The sequence below is a fragment of the Osmerus eperlanus genome, chromosome 15 (genome assembly GCF_963692335.1).
Source record: "Osmerus eperlanus chromosome 15, fOsmEpe2.1, whole genome shotgun sequence".
NCBI classification, from domain to species: domain Eukaryota; kingdom Metazoa; phylum Chordata; class Actinopteri; order Osmeriformes; family Osmeridae; genus Osmerus; species Osmerus eperlanus.
Window position 1 is genome coordinate 11278349 of NC_085032.1, and position 18386 is coordinate 11296734.

The window sequence follows — 18386 nt, forward strand, 5'->3', positions numbered from 1 at the left end:
TCTGCGACATAAAGCATTGAAGTTCCTTTAAGCTAATGACTGTTTTGTTTAATGGATTGGAATAAGTCTGGTCTGCATATAGAACTGACATGGGCCTTCATGGTAGCATACCACATGTATCATCAGAGGTACAATATTATCCGCCCTAAAAAATATTTCCATCACTTTTAAAAGATAATCCTACCTGCAAAATAAAGCATGTAAACTGGTAAAACAACTCAATGTATGTCTGTATCCTTACGAGTATCCTAACATTCAACCTTAGAGATCAGTCCTTCCCTTTAGACCATAGACATTTGATCCAGTTTGTCCTAAGCAACAGGTGTATCCATCACATCCTCAAACACGCACTAACATCATTCGAATTGTTCTTCTTTTTCCCAGGGAAATCCAGTTAGGGGAAAAAATCTCAAAATATTAAGCATAATTCCAGCAATATTCAAGTCCCAGAATAGATGGTGCTTAGTCAGTGTCCTGTGAGTCTGACTGCAGCTGTACGTGTTGCCAGTCTGATGTAAAATGAAGAGGGAGAGGAGCGTCCCACATTTGACTTGTGTCCAATACAATAGAACATTGTGATCGGAATGCCTGAGAACAATCCCCATTCAGACATCATGGTTACAAATCAACCGCTGCCTTCTCCATGTTTGTGCACAACACAATGCACTGTCTTCCTTGAGCACCCCACTGTCCTCCACTAAAGAGACCCACCGAGGGAATCCTGTAACAGAATATCTATGGTCTACCAAATAATAATAGTCATGTTTTGAAAACGGTAAAGTGCACTCGCAATTATTTGTATTATTGGTTGTATGATTATCCAATCAAAAATGATTTTGGTCTGTGCTGCAAAAATTATGCGTAAAAAACACTTTAAGAGTTAAACAGCTTTCAGCATTGTCTAATATTTGCCCTTTTTTACATAAATGGCTGCCGAAACTAAAATTATTGTATTCATGCTGAGTCCTTCAAACTAATTGATTAAATCCATTAGCGCTTTTCACACGACAGCGGGGATGTGTGTTCGATTTGACACTTCGATGTGGATTCCAGCTCTAATTCTGACAGCCTGGCTTTAAAAATAAAATCATGTCCTTGTGTTTGTGAATAACCATCTGGATTTCCAACGTTTTAATACACTATTGTATCACGAAATGTATTACATCTTAGGAATTAATTAGGCTACAACATAGCCTATTCAAAAAAACAAGACGAAACACATCGGCCTTCATGGCCTACAAGAGAATAGCCCTAGTTAATTTCACGTTTGGACCGTCTAGGCAAAGTTAAATAGGAACACTTCTCAAATTCGATTACTTCGTTTTGGTATCTTTAGACAGTCTAAAAAGCAATCTCGATTGTATCGATGAACAATAAACCGGCCTTTAACTCTGATTGCCCAAAGTTTTGTTGAGCCGATGCGCTGGATGATCCCTCTGCTTTGATGAGAGCAAAAGATGATTAGCTTAAATAAAAACCCCTGATCACCCTGTTAATGAAACGATGTCACATTGAACTGTCTGTTTGATCAAGGTGTCAAGTTCCTTCAGCCTAAAGACATCCATCATTGACCATGCCAGAAATCCGTCTGTCACAACACTGTGCAGGTGTGCGAGATGTTACGGTCACCTTGTAATCTAACAATGACAATCATGGACTATACCCTTTCAGACTTGAGATGACAGCTAAATGTGAAAGCACAAATAGTCTGCCAAAACAATACAGTACAGGTGCAGGCCACAGCGACAGGCATGAGGCTAGCCTACTAACCTGTGTATTCTGGAGTCAATAAACTGCCGTAATTAGCTCCATTGTGTGCGTTAAAATGCATGTACTGTCAAATGTGGTCTTGGCTATTCAAAGTGAGGACGGACTATTCGTTGAAACCGAGGAGATTTTTGTTAAGTTTATTGGACTGGCTAATGTGATAGCACATCAAATGACAAGCCTGCAGAACAGATACCTAACAATGTTTATTCCAGCCTGCCGAAATGCTCTACTGCTGTTTGCCACTGAAGGCTCAATTTAGCTGAACAATATTAGAGAACAAATACACGTTCTATACGAAAACAAAACCGTCCTCTAGAGAGTTAACCTCACCCTTGTAGGCTACCACTCACGTCTAGAACTTTATTTTCCTTCCTGACCTTTCAAAACTTCCCGTACAAATCCTTATCACTCCAGAAAACCTGACACTGCACAACATGCATCTCACAGCAAGGCTGAACCAGAGTTGTTATTGCATATGCTTTTTGTGCTTAACACGATGAATGTAGGCTTTATTGTATACCCCGTTTACTTATGTTATAGCCCTTCATTATTTATTTGTAAAATCACATCTGAACTTTCTGAATTCAACCAATTTAACTGTAGAAAATGGTTATTGTATTAACCCTAGGCCTATATGATAAACTCATGTGTCCTTATCGAGAGTTAGATATCTTGCTTGTTAGGTCAATATTTATCCCAGGTAATCGTATAATAAACTTCCCTTGATGATCTTGTTTGTTTCAATCCTGTAAAATGTGCTTCGATAGACAGTGGGCTAGATAAGCGTCGATGTAATGAGTAACCAGTTCCGCCAGAAAACTTTGATGTTGGAACCTTTTTGATCTTAAGTGATGTGATTTCATTGATCTCGTGAGGAAATTAAATGTCATTTTAACATCCTATTATTTTCCTTTCGATAATTCATTATTATCTGTAATCCTAGAACAAGGCCAATAATGCACTAGCCTAATGTAGGCTACTTTAAATCGAAGAAGTAAAATAGACTATACGCAATTGAATAATGTGAAATCGAAGTCGGACTGATTTGACAACACAAAATCTTTAACTTCACTTGTAGATTAGGTTATAAAAAAAAAAGATTTGGTTTCTGGTGTCTGTTGATTGAGCCAGATCTTTCTCTGACTTGAGGAAACACCTGGTTTTCACACCTTAATCCATTCCTGGCCTCCAATTGGTGGATGTAGCGCATATAGTCCGTCTCCATCAGTTGCTGGAGGATAAGAGCGGCCTTCAGCAGACAAACCCATAGACGTAACCATGTACTTTGATCGGATTAAATCCGATTTTGAGCTTTGCGCAACCAAGGCAATATTTGAAAGCGAAAACTTCATTGCAGCGTCGTCCACCAGCGTGACAGACGTGCGGTCTCCAGGCTCCGGCCCCTCCAGTCCGCACTCGGTAAACTCGGACTCAAGCTGCTCCAGTACGGAGGCTAAATCGGTGGAGCCTCGAGTAAGAAGGCCCCTGAATGCCTTCATAATCTGGACCAAGGACGAGCGCCGACGCCTGGCTCTGCTTAACCCGGAACTGGAGAATACCGACCTGAGCAAAATTCTCGGTAGGTTACATTGACATACAATTTTACTTTCAAACAGTAAACATTTTTTTTTACATAATTAATACCAATTTGTTGACTTTGGATGGTTGATACTTGAAAAATGTGGGGTAGGTCTATTGCCTGTGAACACGGAATCAGTTTCAATGTTTTTCATGAAGTTTGATTACTAACTTCACTGTGTTTTTCAGGTAAAACATGGAAAGCCATGTCTTTGGCAGAGAAGCGCCCCTACATGCAAGAGGCTGAGCGTCTCAGAGTGCAGCACACCATCGACCACCCCAACTACAAGTACCGTCCTCGCAGGAAGAAGCAGTCCAAGAAGGGCTTCAAAGCCCAGACTGAGGAGGCCCCTGTGTTCACACTCTGCACCAAGGGCCTCACCATACCCTACGACTTCAACTACTCTTTTCAGAACCAAGTATACCCTGCACCCTCAGCCAACTTCCATGACTCCTCCACCCAATTCTCCAGTATGCACGGGTCGTTTTCAAACGTGTCGGAAAACCCAGAACCAGCAGCAGACTTTTCAAACAAGTCTCTGATGTTCCCCAGTGCTCCTTCCTACCCAGCAGAGCCTCATATGTCCTACCGCAGCCTGCAATACGTGCCTCAGTATGGAGCTACCAGCCCTGCGTGTCCTAGCCATCCGGGAGAGCAGAAGGAAATGATGCCCTGTGTTGGACAGTTGAACTCTACAGGCCCTACCCTGGAGTTCTACCTTGAACAGGTCCAACTGGACATGCTCTATGATCTGGATCGAAGTGAGTTTGAACAGTACCTAGGCCCACCCTCACACAAACCAGAACCAATGGAATCAAGCTATCACCAACAGATCAGACTAAGACATTTTTAGTAATTAACTGTATTGTTGATGTAAAATATGGAGTTATTTTCAATGTATTACTTTTATTATAATTGTGTAAATTTTGTCAAATGTTGAATGTGTCATGTGTCATGTGCTGTTTAATAAAATGTTGTTGTTTCAATAAATTAACCTAAAATAACTGAAAGCATTAATGTCTTGAATATAGTTTGGTCAAAAATAGTTTCTGGTGCTTTTGCGATGATGGATTGCCAGTTATAAATTGTTTTCAAGATATTTATTAGTTAAGTCAACAAATGTAAGGCTGATTGCTCACCCGTTGGCAGAGGCAAAGCTGTTGACACACAGCTTTATCTCTGGCTCTCTGTCTTTCTTAGCTAAGGGAGGGAAATAGGGTGGTGTTGGGGGCATAAACTTCCCAACTTCCTGTTTCATTTTAAAACATCTCACAAAGGCTCTAAAAATATGCCAAATATCGACACAATATCTCCCGACTCATGTGCCATTGGCTGCCAAATGTTTATTAATTCATGAACATGTTTATCTCCGAGCCTGCCCTGCTGGCCAGGGAGCAGAGACCCAGCCCTGCCCTGCATGGAGGCAGAGCACGAGGTCAGCTCCACTGGCCAAGAAATAAGTACTGCAACAGTGAAACCCATCACATCATGACACATTCCCCCCCCCCCCCCCCCCCCCCAGATCACTACTCAGGCAAACCTACTCATCACAAGCGTGAGTGGGCTCCCAGAAGGAAATATTATAAGATGAGTTATGGTTTGTTGGAAGGAAGTTCTTGATAAAGGCCAGGGGGTAAGATCCAGTTGCCTGCGCAGAGAGAGATACAGAGAGAGACAGGGGGAAGCAGTGAGGGTAGAAAAGCAGAGAGGGGCGGCAGCGAGAGAGAGTTAGAGGGGGTGGAGAGAGAGAGAGAAGGAAAGACAGAGAGAGAGCTGATTAGGACTCTGAGGACCTGCACTTCCATTCCTTCACCACCTGAATAAACGGAAGATACCTGACGTCAGGGCTGGTCCCATGACACCCGGGCAAAAACACAACGTAAAATACAACAACAATCTCAAATGGACAGGAAATTTGGGAGGTCAGAAATCTCTTTCTCCCTCTATGCCTCCCTCTCTGGGTCTATGGGTCTCATCATGGTGAACGGAGCTGTGTTTCTCTGGTGTGTGATTTGGTCTCCTAGCAACAATTAATATTCAGTTTCAGGAACTTCCTGAAGGATAAACAAGTAAGTTAACGTCAGCAAATGTGATCAACAACAAACCTGAGAGGAGTGGGTAGTCTTTATAATACCACGCTTATTAATAAACATGCTGAAATAAAGACTGAACATACAGTCATTTAGAAGATGGTGTCCGGAGCTGTCAACGGTTCAATAGGAGGATGAGGATTGACCATCATTAAATATGATGTACTGTATTTTCTGTGACACAGAATATATGTAGATGTATAGTATATCATTATAAATAAGTGATACGTGTCTTGTTGTTGGGAGGAATGTATTAGAAATCCATTCTTAGACCACTAAGGAATGGAAGAACTTGTTATCAGTCCTACAGAATTTATGGAATCTATGCTTGAAATGTGAAATGGTCTGGAGTGGACATTCCAAGAGCACGAACAGTCACATAGTTAGATATTAAATCTCTAAATATTAGAATTATGTAGGTAAAATATTGATATGTGAATAACAGGAGGTTTACAGTAGACCTTAAAATAGAACTGTATTTGCTTACATGGTGCATTCTTCAGATTTAGTGAACTATAATTAAACATGCTCTTCTTTCAACTCGTCCATGAAGGTCATCAATAATTTCCTGCTTCAATCTCAGGGTGTATTTTGGGTGAATTTGGGCCTGTTCTGCTCAGATAGTGCTCATCCGTGAATTCTCTTCCCACTGGAATGTGTCCACTGTCGAGACAAGACAAGGAAACAGTAACAGGAAACATTCCTGAGACACTCAAAAGCTTCTTACTGTAACTTCAATCCTTGTGTCTCCTTAACCCACAACAGGGAGCCTTGATGATGAACTCCTCACGGAATCTGACAGGAAGAAGGATAGGTGTTTTAGTGGGGAGAACCCTTGGTAATCTCTCACAAAGGTCACGTACAGGCATGTCCCGCGGCTTGGTTTCAAATTAGACCTATCACCATCAAATCACCTCCAAACTCAATCAATTATTGTCTGAACTGAATGTGTCCTGATTTTGATGGCAAATCTGATGGTGACACTTAATTATGTCTAATTATGCCTCTAATCAAGGACTCATTTGGACAATCAGGGCTATCAGCCCTAAGTCCTACAGCTTCAATGATTACTGACCTGTGTGTCTCACAGGTCCATGTGGCCTAGGACTGGGCAAGAGGACATATGAACCTCGAGGATGAGTTTATGTGGATGGTATGTGGATGAGTAGAATGTAATTACTGGGACATTTCTGACTGATCTTTATATAAGTTCAAAGAATCTAAGACACGTATCTAATTTGATTCTTAAAAGAACATCCTGAACTCGTACTTTGATTGTCGGCTGGAACACGGAAGGAGGCAGTTGTGTTCCTCTCCTCTGGGAGACAGCGGTCACACTGGGAGACGCTGCCAGGGCATCAGACAGCTGATTACCAGTGAAGGGGGCCTGACACACACTCAGAATATAATAGGGTACTTGGGTGTGTCCCAGTGGCCTGCTGGGCAAATACAATACTCTATCACAGCCTTCTAAAGCCTGTCAACAAAACACGTAGGAGTCCATAACTATACACAATGCTTACTTACAGGAGTGTGTGTTTAGTGTCTGTGTGTTTGTTTGTGGGAGAGTTAGATATATATGGTGTTTATGTGTGTGGTTTTTTATCAATAAATTACATGAAGCTATGACTTAACAAAAGTTAAATAGAAGCTTTTGCTTCATACGCAAACCTGAGATCATTCATTATCATTACCTAACTTTGGACCCATGTCCCTTTCTCTGGAAATAACATCACACCTCTTCCTTAAGCCTAATGAGAACACAATGACTCAATGTAATGGTATGTATATGAGTGTGTGTGTGTTAGTGTGTTAGTGTGTGTATGGGAGGGAGAGAAAGAGAGAGAGAGAGAGAGAGAGAGAGAGAGAGAGAGGGAGAGAGAGAGAGAGAGAGAGAGAGAGAGAGAGAGACAGTGCATGCGTGTGTGTTTGTATGAGAGAGACAGAGAGAGACAGTACGTGTGTGTGTGCCTTAGGAGAGGGTGGTGTTTGTCTGCGTGATCGCAATGGTTTAATGATTCATCCAGATGTCCACATGCCATGCAAAGGATTCCCTGTTTTTTCCAAACAACATGCACCTGAAACACTCAACAGCAAAATGTTGGGTTACAGAGCCATCTTATTACTTTGATGAAAGTTGTGAGAAAGAGAGAAGTATTTATTAGCTAATAGGTGATCCAACTTCTAACATGCTGCTTTGAACCATCAAATAAATCCTAAGCCTCCTCTAAACCCTAAAGTAACCCTTTACAAACACCTAAATTGTATTGTACTTCGACGAACACAACCATACTATCAGTCCTGCTCCAATACATGACAGTTCCTCTAACAGTCTTTGATCTGTCTTGGGAATTTTAACTGTCTGGTTGACCTGTTACTGTTTGGGGTAAAAGGAATCTGTTGATTATGTGTGAATTCGGTATGTGTGTGTGTGTGTGTTAGTTTGTCTTTCCATACAATGGCCCTCCCAGGAGTCATGGTGAACTGCATTCCTCTCAACCAATCACACTCCTCCTCCCCCATCTTCCTCCTCCAAATCCTTTTACTCTTCCTCTTCTTCCTCCTCTTCTTCTTCCTCCTCATCCTCCTGCTCCTCTCAGTAGCATGCACCTGCTTTTTGTTGACATCAGGACTTTAACACCTCTAGTAATTGGTTTAACCGAGCAAGCGTCAGTGATATGGTCCTCTCTGAACTGTATGCCAATGTCCTGTCACCTATGTCCTATCAACCAGGGACCTGGCTACCTGGGAGACCCTACCTGTGAAAAGAAAGACACGTCCTTTCAGTTAAGCTAACTGGCAGATGAATGTGCGTTCATGACTTTGCAGAATTTTATGTGTTGAGAGGAGTATGCATTATACACCGTGGTAAATAACATGTTTTCAGACTTTTGATTTAGTGGGATGTGGCTTTCAGGGCTGTGTGGAGTTGTACAGGGGCATCTGGGTGGAGTTGAGATTCAGGGCAGCATGGCTTTCTATTGGGTTGACTGACAGGGGGTTTTGAGTCACTGGTGGTGTCGGGAGAGTAGAAACCCCCCCCTTCAAACCCTCAACCCGTCAACCCTCTCGCTAAACCTCTTAGACCGAGCAACAGTGCCTTTCAACTTGTATTTGTGTTGTGTTTGTAAAGGCTGCGTTCTGCGGACCTGCCGGCAACCTCTGTTATTCTTCCTGTGCTGCCTGACCCACTTGCAGCTGGAGCGGCAGGAAAACCAATCTGGAAAACTACTCTGTGTATGTCATCGGGCATCGCACGAGACTGGTTGTGCCCGCATGTGCCCTGTGATGGAAGGTCTGGGCTGGGCCCCCGAGACCAGTGGAGTGAGGGGGGTGGTCAGCTGAGTAATGTGCTCCCTAAAGGAGGGGGGTACCTCGCCTCTTTCTCGCTCAAGGCCTCTCTCATTCTTCCAGGCAAGGAACTGTCGGCATATGAGCAGGTCCTGTCCACCTTCTTCCTGTGGAGTAATGGTAGAGGAAGCCATCCACCCTGAGGTGGCCTGGCCAGCAATCCTCCCAACTTTCAGTTTTATGGTCATGCCCTCCCAGAAACTCACATAAACACATTTTAACAATGGCTTGAGTTATTTCATTTTTACTTTACAAGTTCATACTTTGATATCATACACAAGGACACAGCACTTCTAACATCCAAGCGTTTGACCAGTCAGAGCTAGAAACAAACCAGAGCACAGGGACTTCAGCGAAGCAGAAGTGCTTTAAGAGCCAGCTGACTCGCTAAGCAGGCCATTTTCGTGTAAACATCTCAAGGAGATCCCTGGGCTGCAGTTCACCTTATTGTTGGCCTTTCCTTTCCTCAACTGCCACTTTCCCATGCTGAGGTCTTGGAGTGGCAATCCAGGGGGGATGGGAATGACAGAACGGCCCGGCCTCCCATTGTATGTGTGCGTTTACTCAGCATGGGAGAGCAAGGACAGTTAGGCAACAGGAATACAATAGGCTCATATTTATTTACTGCTTAGAGGCAGCCAGGGAGGAACCTGTACCTGATAGCAGTGCTCTGATTCTCAGCCCATAAACTCATCTCGGTGGGATACTGAGGAGGTGGGGTGGCTCTGGGCTCCCTGCCGGAGACTGTTGGGACCAGATAGTCTGATCGGTCACAAGACTGTCAAACTTACATTTATATACAGTACAATTATGTTCATAGTGTGTCTTCATGTTGCTGCTCTTTGATTGATATATATTTTGGCATGTTTTATATGTATATAATCACACAGTATGTGTCTCATATTGCTCATTTAAAGTTCCACATAAATATGTTCCATATCAATCCATCACGTTTATCTATGAAGCATGTTTAAAATAACATTGTGAACCACAGCGCTGTACAATCACACAATCAAATTAATCTATGATGAATAATCCTTTACTTCTCACAACTTCAGGTAAACACACACGTGCGTGCAGGAAGCAGCGAACACACACGCATTCCAGGGTGTCCCACGGAGAGATTCTCCTCTGCATTTTTATCGTCATGATGTTGTCCTGACATGACAAGTTGACATGACAACTGATTGTAATGCTGCTACATTTATGCAGTCTGTTTTGTTATGATGGGCTATCCCCATAAGGAATACATTGCACACTGGAAAAAGCTCCCTTTATGATGGGTTATCCTGATATAGCAGAGTGCAGCAGAGTCCTGCTGCAGTGCCTGTAGACTCCAGTGGAGGGCTCACTCTGATGACTGGTTCACTGTACAGCACAGCCCATTCATTCTCTACGTGTTGAGGTCCACCTAGATCATGGATCCTCAAATTTGTTTCTTCTAACTGAAATCTAAGTGCACGGAACTGAATTATACAGAGAGAGACAGGAGCAAGACTTATTTGACTCAGGGTCAGTACTGACTTGTACTTCCAGAGCCATAGTCCTGAGAGGGTTAGCCAGAATACACAAACCCCTTGATATGAGGTCAGATCTCGCTGCACCCAGTTTACACTTGACTCTACGTTCATAACATTTGGGGCCATCATCTACTTCCATCTCTAAGCATATTTGATCAGACAGGAAAATACCGTGAAAATAAACAAAAAACAGCTGTGACTGTTTGACCTACTTGACCATCGGCAGTTCTCACTGAGCTCCGCAAAATTAATTTCCAGAGAGGCATTATGAGAGCTTTATTTATTGGTCACCTTGATGTTTGTGTCTGTAATTGTGAGAGCAGGACGAAGTTGAGTGGCTTTGATGCGCCCGGCCATCCTCCCTTCCAATCCCAGAGTTTGGGAGATTAACACAGACCCTGGATTAAAACTCTCAGAATAGAGAAATCCTTTTTAGATGAACAGACTGATTAAAAAAAAGGGGAAATACAGAGATATTTGTGTGTGTGTATGTGGTGGAAGAGAGCTTCTGCCTTTCTCAACTTTGACTTCACAAAAGTCCCTCTGCAGTCATTTTACTGGATCAGACTGGGCAGACAGGTTCTCCTCAACATATTGATTATTCAAAGTAACCATGGCGACAAAAAACATTGCTGTCAAATTGGAGGTGCTGTTTGGTTTTGAATGTTAATTTAGTGGAGGTGCATCAGTGTGTTGAGGTAGTGGGGTAGGTATGTTTATAGTACATAATCTCATTCCTTAATCTAGTTCACACTGAGTGAATTTGAAACTTTGTAGGTTCATATTAACAGATTTATTAGCAGATTGATCAACAGTCGTTGACATCTCTGTTACAACCCTAACACAACACTACTGCAACCGCATCTATTGCTGCAGCTATGTAAACAATGCAACAAAAAAAACTAATAGTCATAATGCTTGATATCCTGGTAATTGTGTGGTCTGCTAGAGTTCTGGGAAACAGGTGTAGGTGAGTGTTTCCTCTAACCAACTCTGGCCTCACTGACCAAATTTAGTCATTTGTCCACTTCCCCTCTGCGGCCTCTGCTCTCAACCTTTGCAGCCTTTTCCTTGTCCCTCCCTCTCTTTCTCCCTATCTTTCTCTCTTGCTCTCACCTTTTCCCCTCTCTCGCTCCCTCTGCCCCACTTCTTCTCTCCCCTCCTGTCTCTCTTTGTCCCTGTCTGTCTCTTTGTCTGTTCCTCTTTCTCTCTCCATCTTTCTCTTTTTCTCCCCCTCTCCCCCTCTCCCCCCCCCTCTCTCTCTCTCGCTCTCTCTCTCTCTCTCTCTCTCTCTCTCTCTCTCTCTCTCTCTCTCTCTCTCTCTCTCTCTCTCTCTCTCTCTCTCTCTCTCTCTCTCTCTCTCTCTCTCTCTCTTCCAGAGGCCTGAGCTCTCTTCCTTCCTGCCCTCTTGCGTCTTCCTGCTCCGGCTCTTATCACTAGAGAAAACGTGACAGGGTTCAGCCTAGTCAGCCCAGCAACTCCCCCTCTGCCCTCCCCCCTTTTCCTTGGCCACCACCGCCTTAAATGGAAGCATTCTGCTACAGTTCCTGGGACTGGGGGGCGTAGGTAAGGGAGGGGGCCTGAGGGGGCCACATAGGGGGATATCCCGGGGCCCGTCAACCACCTGGGCCAAACCTGTTGCTGGACTTATTTATTATAAACAATATGGTTCACTACTTCACAGCCCAATGAGAAACAATAAATCTTGAGTGTTCGGATGTGTTTTTATTTATGCATTTTATTTATCTGAGAGGAAGCCCAGGGCTCTTTGGGGTTATTATCAGCACCTTCTCCTCTGAAGGAGGTTTCCTCTCCATGGAGGAAATCAGCAGCTCTGATTTACTCTGCAAATCTGGGCATTATAAATCACAGGGAGTGCATTGATGTGTCATCTCAGAAGAGACGTGGAAATCGTTGTGGTTCTCACAGTGAGAAAGTACAGCACAGTGTGTTATTATCATCTATGACATTGTACACATTTTTATTTTTTGCATCCCATGAAGTGCTATTGATGTCATAAAAGTGTGATGATAAACAAAGCTGTGTCTGATAATGGCATTATTGCATCATGACTACCATTTCTTGTCTGACAATGATGAGTCAATGTGTCGATTTGTACAGTAACAGGAATGCTAATTAGTAGCTTATTATTGTATCACAACACAATCTCATAAAAGTAGACAGAGATAGACTGACTAAAAGATGCACTAGGTAATGTTATAAAATAAAATAAATATGAGAAACAGTGCCCCCAATTAACCCCTGCACTTTCCTCCAGTGCGAGTTTGATTGACACAAAAAGTCAAGGAAGAAGGCTCACCTCACCACGAAAGGCACAACTGGAAAGTATTCGCCCGCTCCAATTTTTTTTATTGTCATTTCACTGCTACTGAGCTGTGTGTTGCTAAACAACTCTCGGAAGGCCTCATAAACTCACACAAGGTGTTTTAGGGGACATGATTTATTTTATTAAAAAATCCTACTATTCCTTTAAAGTTCAGACAGAAGATAATGAAGCCTACCAGAATACCAGCCTACTAGAACGTCACTTACCGTGTGCATCTTTTGAGTTTCTTGTATGCTATATGACATTATCTTTCAAACATACTTCCTCCTCACATTGATTTGTTCCCGTCATCAGTCATTTTGTTGAATGCCAGAATGCCTCTCTAGTGGTTGGTAAATGCACACCCAGAGCCATGCGCATCTTGACTGGGTGTGTGAGTGCATGTGTGCTAGTATGTGCTTGTGGGTCTGTGTGTGTGTGTGGTTTGCATGCTGTATTTATTGTTGTTGTATGGCAGTGTTGCCAGATAACGGCCTGCCCGGCCCTGATAGAGCCTGTGTTATTGTAAGGCCACAAGGCCATCAGATAAGGACCCATACTCCTCAGACCCCTCAAGCGATAAGACATGTTTTGGATGGTTCTGAGCCAGAAAGCCTAACCTGTTTCACAAATGCAACAATAACTGCAAAGTTAAAGGTCCACTTGATGTCCATTGATCGCAATATTAGAGCCTGGAGTTCACTGTGAAGAAGTTCATTCGAGGTCTCCAGCTTTACTCTCAGAATGTGAGGATGCGTGGAAAATGCTTGTCTGTATTGAGTGAAGATAATGGTATTGATGTGTGTTTGTGTGTGTGTGTGTATGTTTACCTTCTTATCTTGTGAGAATATCACACGGGGAAGTTCAGCAGCTGATGCTGTTCACTGGGGATATGTTGAAGGGTCAAAAGTAAACTGGGTGTCAGTGTTGTGACTTGATTCTGACACTGTGCTGTCACACCAGAAGTGAATGGATTTCTATTGTAAAATATGATTTGAGCACTCATGAACCATTAGAAGGAAAACAAATATTTTACACAAAGTTGTTGGAATTTAATGTATGGAGTGTTTTATAAACATAGTTGTGTGCTGAGCACAGTGCTGTGACCTTTCGCATCGAGGTTAAGGTGTCCATGGTGCACTGACTTGGTGAGGGTGATGGGTTGATAGTGACACTCCAGACCATTGTGTGTAAATGACCTGCGAGTAGATAATCTCTGTTCCAACATCAGGCGGACTGAGAAGTTAACCTGAGCAAAGCATTCCCTTGATGTTTAAGATAAAGGAGATATCTGAGCTGGTGTTGATAAAAAAGATTCCTAACCATGCATGTCAGGGAACTTAAAGGCAAAAGAGAAATTTACCATATGATTTGGAGGGGTAATATTTTTAGCCACTGTATGGCATCTTAATTGCACTTTACACCCAAAGTCGATAAGAAAGAAAAAGAAAAAAAGTGTCAGTGTCAGTCTGAAAAAATCGGTACATTTTCACAGGGCAGGTATTGTTTTTCACAATGATTATTGGCACCCAGCCATCTGTTTAAAGATATGATTGAAAATCTATGAATATTAATTGTCTAGGTACAAGTTACTTGTGGGATTTTTTTCCACTGTTGCAGTCTCCCTGCAGTCTTCCGCGTTCGTCAATCAGAAGCAGGTATGAAGTAGTCTTCCTGTCTGTGATACTTGTTTCTTTACCCCGTTAGAGTAAAGGGAACAGCTACGGGAGGAAGCACTCACACTCAGTGCATTTCCTCCATAAAACCACAGCTGTGTGAAAACAACACAGGACGCATTCCTCCTGTCCTCCCTGTGCTTTACCTAACACCATACAGGACAATAGAATCTCACTTTATGCCCCTTCAGCTAGAGATGCATACAGTAATAGCTTGATGCAGAAAAATATGAAATGTTGTTTAGAATGGCAAAATACCAACGAAAATACCTTGCAAAGAAGTCATAACATAGATTTGTAATTTAATCAAAAATCTCCCAAATGCAGTATTACGGTGGGATCATTAACACCATTAATAGTTGGTTTTGATTGTGTAAAGAGGATATGAAGAGACAGTAGTATCAAGCTAACTAACCACAAATAACCAAAACAGAAGTCCATTTGGTCTGTGAGGAAGTTCTGGAAACCAGTATTGACGTGTTATGTCAGTGACACATAACTTCAACACATTATCATGTGAGCAATAAAGACCCAACATAGACATAATTGTGAGTCAAGTGGCTGAGCGGTTAGGGAATCGGGCTAGTAATCATAAGGTTGCCGGTTCGATTCCCCGCCGTGCAAAATGATGTCCTTGTACTTACGGCAAGTCGCTCTGGATAAAAGTGTCTACTAAATGTAAGTCAAAACAACACACCACACAATTTATTGTTACATCATTACAGTGCTATGCAGCTGTTGTCATAAGACAGTCTCAGAGTCCATTCTGTTCTGTATTGTATTGACACAGAAGTCTGCACCTGCAGGAGTGTTTCAAGGGGGATCCAGTGGTCTTCCTCTTTATCTGCAGCTCCAGAGATCATTCTTCCCTTCCAGCTCTCGTGCTTTGTTGTATTGATCGACAGAAGCCCGGCCTGTGCCAGGGATTCTTACTGATCACACACTATTGATCACCTTCAATACCCCCCAGCCAACACGGTGTCTGTTTAGCACCCTGGGGGGGTGTCAGCGTTTTGTTCTGCGGTGACGCTTTAGCACCTTGACAAGGCAAAGGGCACACATGAAAGGGTGGACAGTGTTTGATTGCCTTGGTGGTCGATTCACACCCTGATTGTCACATACAAAGGCCCCACTGTCTCTGCCCACCCATTCAAAGATATAAGCCTGGGTCTGAGATTAGTGATTAACTCATATCAGGGCTCATCGCCACTGCTGCATCCGACACAGATTAAAACACATTTATCTCTACAGTGTGCTGTTGAACCAGGGATGAAAATGAACAGTAATCTGGTGTTCATGCATTGTCCCAGCGGGTTTGCAACAGATTAGATGGATTGAGGGACTTCTTTGGGTAAAGGGGTCAAAAACAGGTCAAGTTGTGGAGGTCACTTTGTGTGGCTGCTTGGTGTCTGATGAACAACACTGCTGTTTTAAGATGATCTGTTTCTCTTCTCTTTTTCTGTAAATTCCCAATATCAATGAGTCTTGTTTTCTTTGTCCGATTTTTTTAGGCACAGAAATAATGACGTTAATTGTAATACTTGATTTATACTTTAAAAGTTATTTTTGTCAACTTTTTTTTCACTAGGGGTTTCTTGGGTAGTTTTATTTTTTACGGCGATGCTTATGGGTCAAAGACAAATTACTCTTGGAGAGAGAACTTAAAATAAACGTGTGTTATCAGTTCGGGAACAATCCTTACATTGGCCAGAACAATCCAAAGATGTGTGATTGGAGCCTGCCGTTGACCCTAATAACGCGATTGGTCCACATTGGAGCATGGAAAGTCAGGAAGTCAGCCATACCTCTGTCTTCACGGATAAAGTCATAAAAATGATGAACACTGGTCTCAATTAGCCCTAGCCAAGACAATGCCCTGGTCATTGGTGGAGAGTATTAAGGTCAGGGCGGTAAAATGGTGGAGATGAAAGAGACGGCCCTCCCTTGGGACTGACCTCCCTGGTCATTTGGGTAAGGAAACCTTGGGTTTTCCCTTTCCCCGGTAACCCCTGTGATTTCACCATCCAATCATGAGACTATAAATAGATGATGATTTATGTGCTAGGCTTTTCTCATTTTTCCCACCAGTGGAAGTGAAAGAATAGTGATGACAGATTTACTAATCAATCACATGGATGGTAGGTATCAAAGACAACTGAGGGTCAGGATTAGTAATGAACCTCAAACTAGCATATTAACCCCAAACCTGGCTGCATTCCAGTCATATATTGTAGTCTTTCTTATCTTCTCCCAGGTAAATTGACCTTTAATGAAACTACTTTTTTTTTCTTTTTTTATACATAGGACATTGACACAAACTTGACATTATTATTGTACCGGTCACTTAAAACGTCAGTTTTAGAAAAACATATTCATTTTCTGTAACATAATTGAAATAACCTTACCATAGATGTACTCAGGGAAGTGACTTTGATTATTTAACTTTTCCTTTCCGTCTTATTGTTGATAGGCCCCAGGCGGCCACGATTCCAGAGGTCATCACAACTTTTGGTGAACAATTTCCAAACATCCGCATGTTAGCATGAGTAAAGGAATATTGAAGATTTGTCTTGGATCCGAGAATCAGTGGAATCAAACAGAAGGAGAGTTGAAGGCGAGACAGGGAGTTAAGGAGGATGGACCCTTCGGAGGTAAACAATAAAAGGTTTAATCATCCAGGCTACCAATGATAAACCAAGGAGATGGTTTCACCATTAGGATGAGTGTGTGTTTGTAGCTGTGTGTCTGTTTTGTGTGTTCTTCTTTGTGTGTGTGTGTGTGTGTGTGTGTGTGTGTGTGTGTGTGTGTGTGTGTGTGTGTGAGTGTGTGAGTGAGTTAGTGGGAATGTGTCTATTTTGTGTGTTTACATGTGTGTGTGTGTGTTTATGGGGTTGGCTAACAACATGCTCCATGTCCCTCATGGGACAGACAAGCCAGTAACAATGGCATGCCCAAGGAGATTCCCACCTGATTCCCAGCAGATCCCTGACAGATTAACGCCTCCAGAACAATGAGAAGAGAGCGGACAGTGTTTCCTATGCGTTGTGCTAGTCTGCAACACACACATCCTTGTGCACCCCTTTTCCTCAGGCTTGCGGTGTGGGCTCCTGCCACACCGCATGTTCCCAGAAATCCCCTGAGAGGGACTAGCCCCCCCCCCCCCCCCCCCCCATAACACACAAACAAAAACACACATACAGACAGATAGAGACTCTCTTTCTCTCTCTCTCAGGGACCACTGACCATTTTGACCAACACAGGGAACTGAGGAAAGACCCCAACCACAGTCAACCAGCCCGCTTTCACAACCGTCATCTCAGCATGAACTGACCCTTGACCTTTCAATTATGCTATCAGTCTTGTGTAGTTCATTCTCAGGAAAATAAATTACATTAACTTGCAGCATGCATGAATGACACTTCCACCATTCAAACATATATACAACACAGAAGGAAAAAACAAACACAAAACATCTCTGCAAATGATACTGAACATAAATGGAGATGGGGATTAAGTCTGACTTCACAAACTTCACAAACTGACATTTACATTTACTCCTTGCGTCAGTGAAGGTGTGACTTCTATTTTCAGTGATGATCACAATGAAGTAAAGGCAACAGGTTTTTTTTCTCCTCAACCCAGCACCTGTTACAGTACTTGCTCCCTCCTCCACCACCTCTTCTCTCCTTCCCTCATCCCCCATTCCTGACGACACCGTCTCCTCGCTGTGCCATCAGGCCAGGTGCAGGAGGATCTGACAGTATGAACGTTCTGTCAGTCACCCTTTTTCTTTTATCAAACTTCTTTTACCAGATTACCATTAATTGTTTCTTACAGTAACTGAGATTGATGAGATCTCATCGAAAGATAGATACGTTGCCACAAATAGGAATTGATTAGGTCCAATTTATCAAATTGAACCATCTAATGTTGTACTCAATCATTTAAAAAATAATGTTGGTACCAACAGCACACCTTTATCTTTATAGTTATCATGCCATTGGTAACTTTGAATCTATAAATATGTGCTTTTAATTTTCGCCTTCATAGCCACCTTAATAATTAGCTCACAGT

The 18386-nt window shown here is 42.6% G+C and overlaps 1 protein-coding gene across 1 annotated transcript; it reads left to right on the forward strand.

Moving 5' to 3' along the window:
- The first annotated feature begins 3031 nt into the window (after nt 1–3031).
- Nucleotides 3032–4295, forward strand: sox32 (SRY-box transcription factor 32). The gene is made up of 2 exons (XM_062479857.1): nt 3032–3349; nt 3538–4295. Exons 1-2 carry the CDS (start codon nt 3049–3051, stop codon nt 4200–4202), a joined length of 966 nt encoding a protein of 321 aa, XP_062335841.1. The 5' UTR covers nt 3032–3048; the 3' UTR covers nt 4203–4295.
- Nucleotides 4296–18386: the final 14091 nt, after the last annotated feature.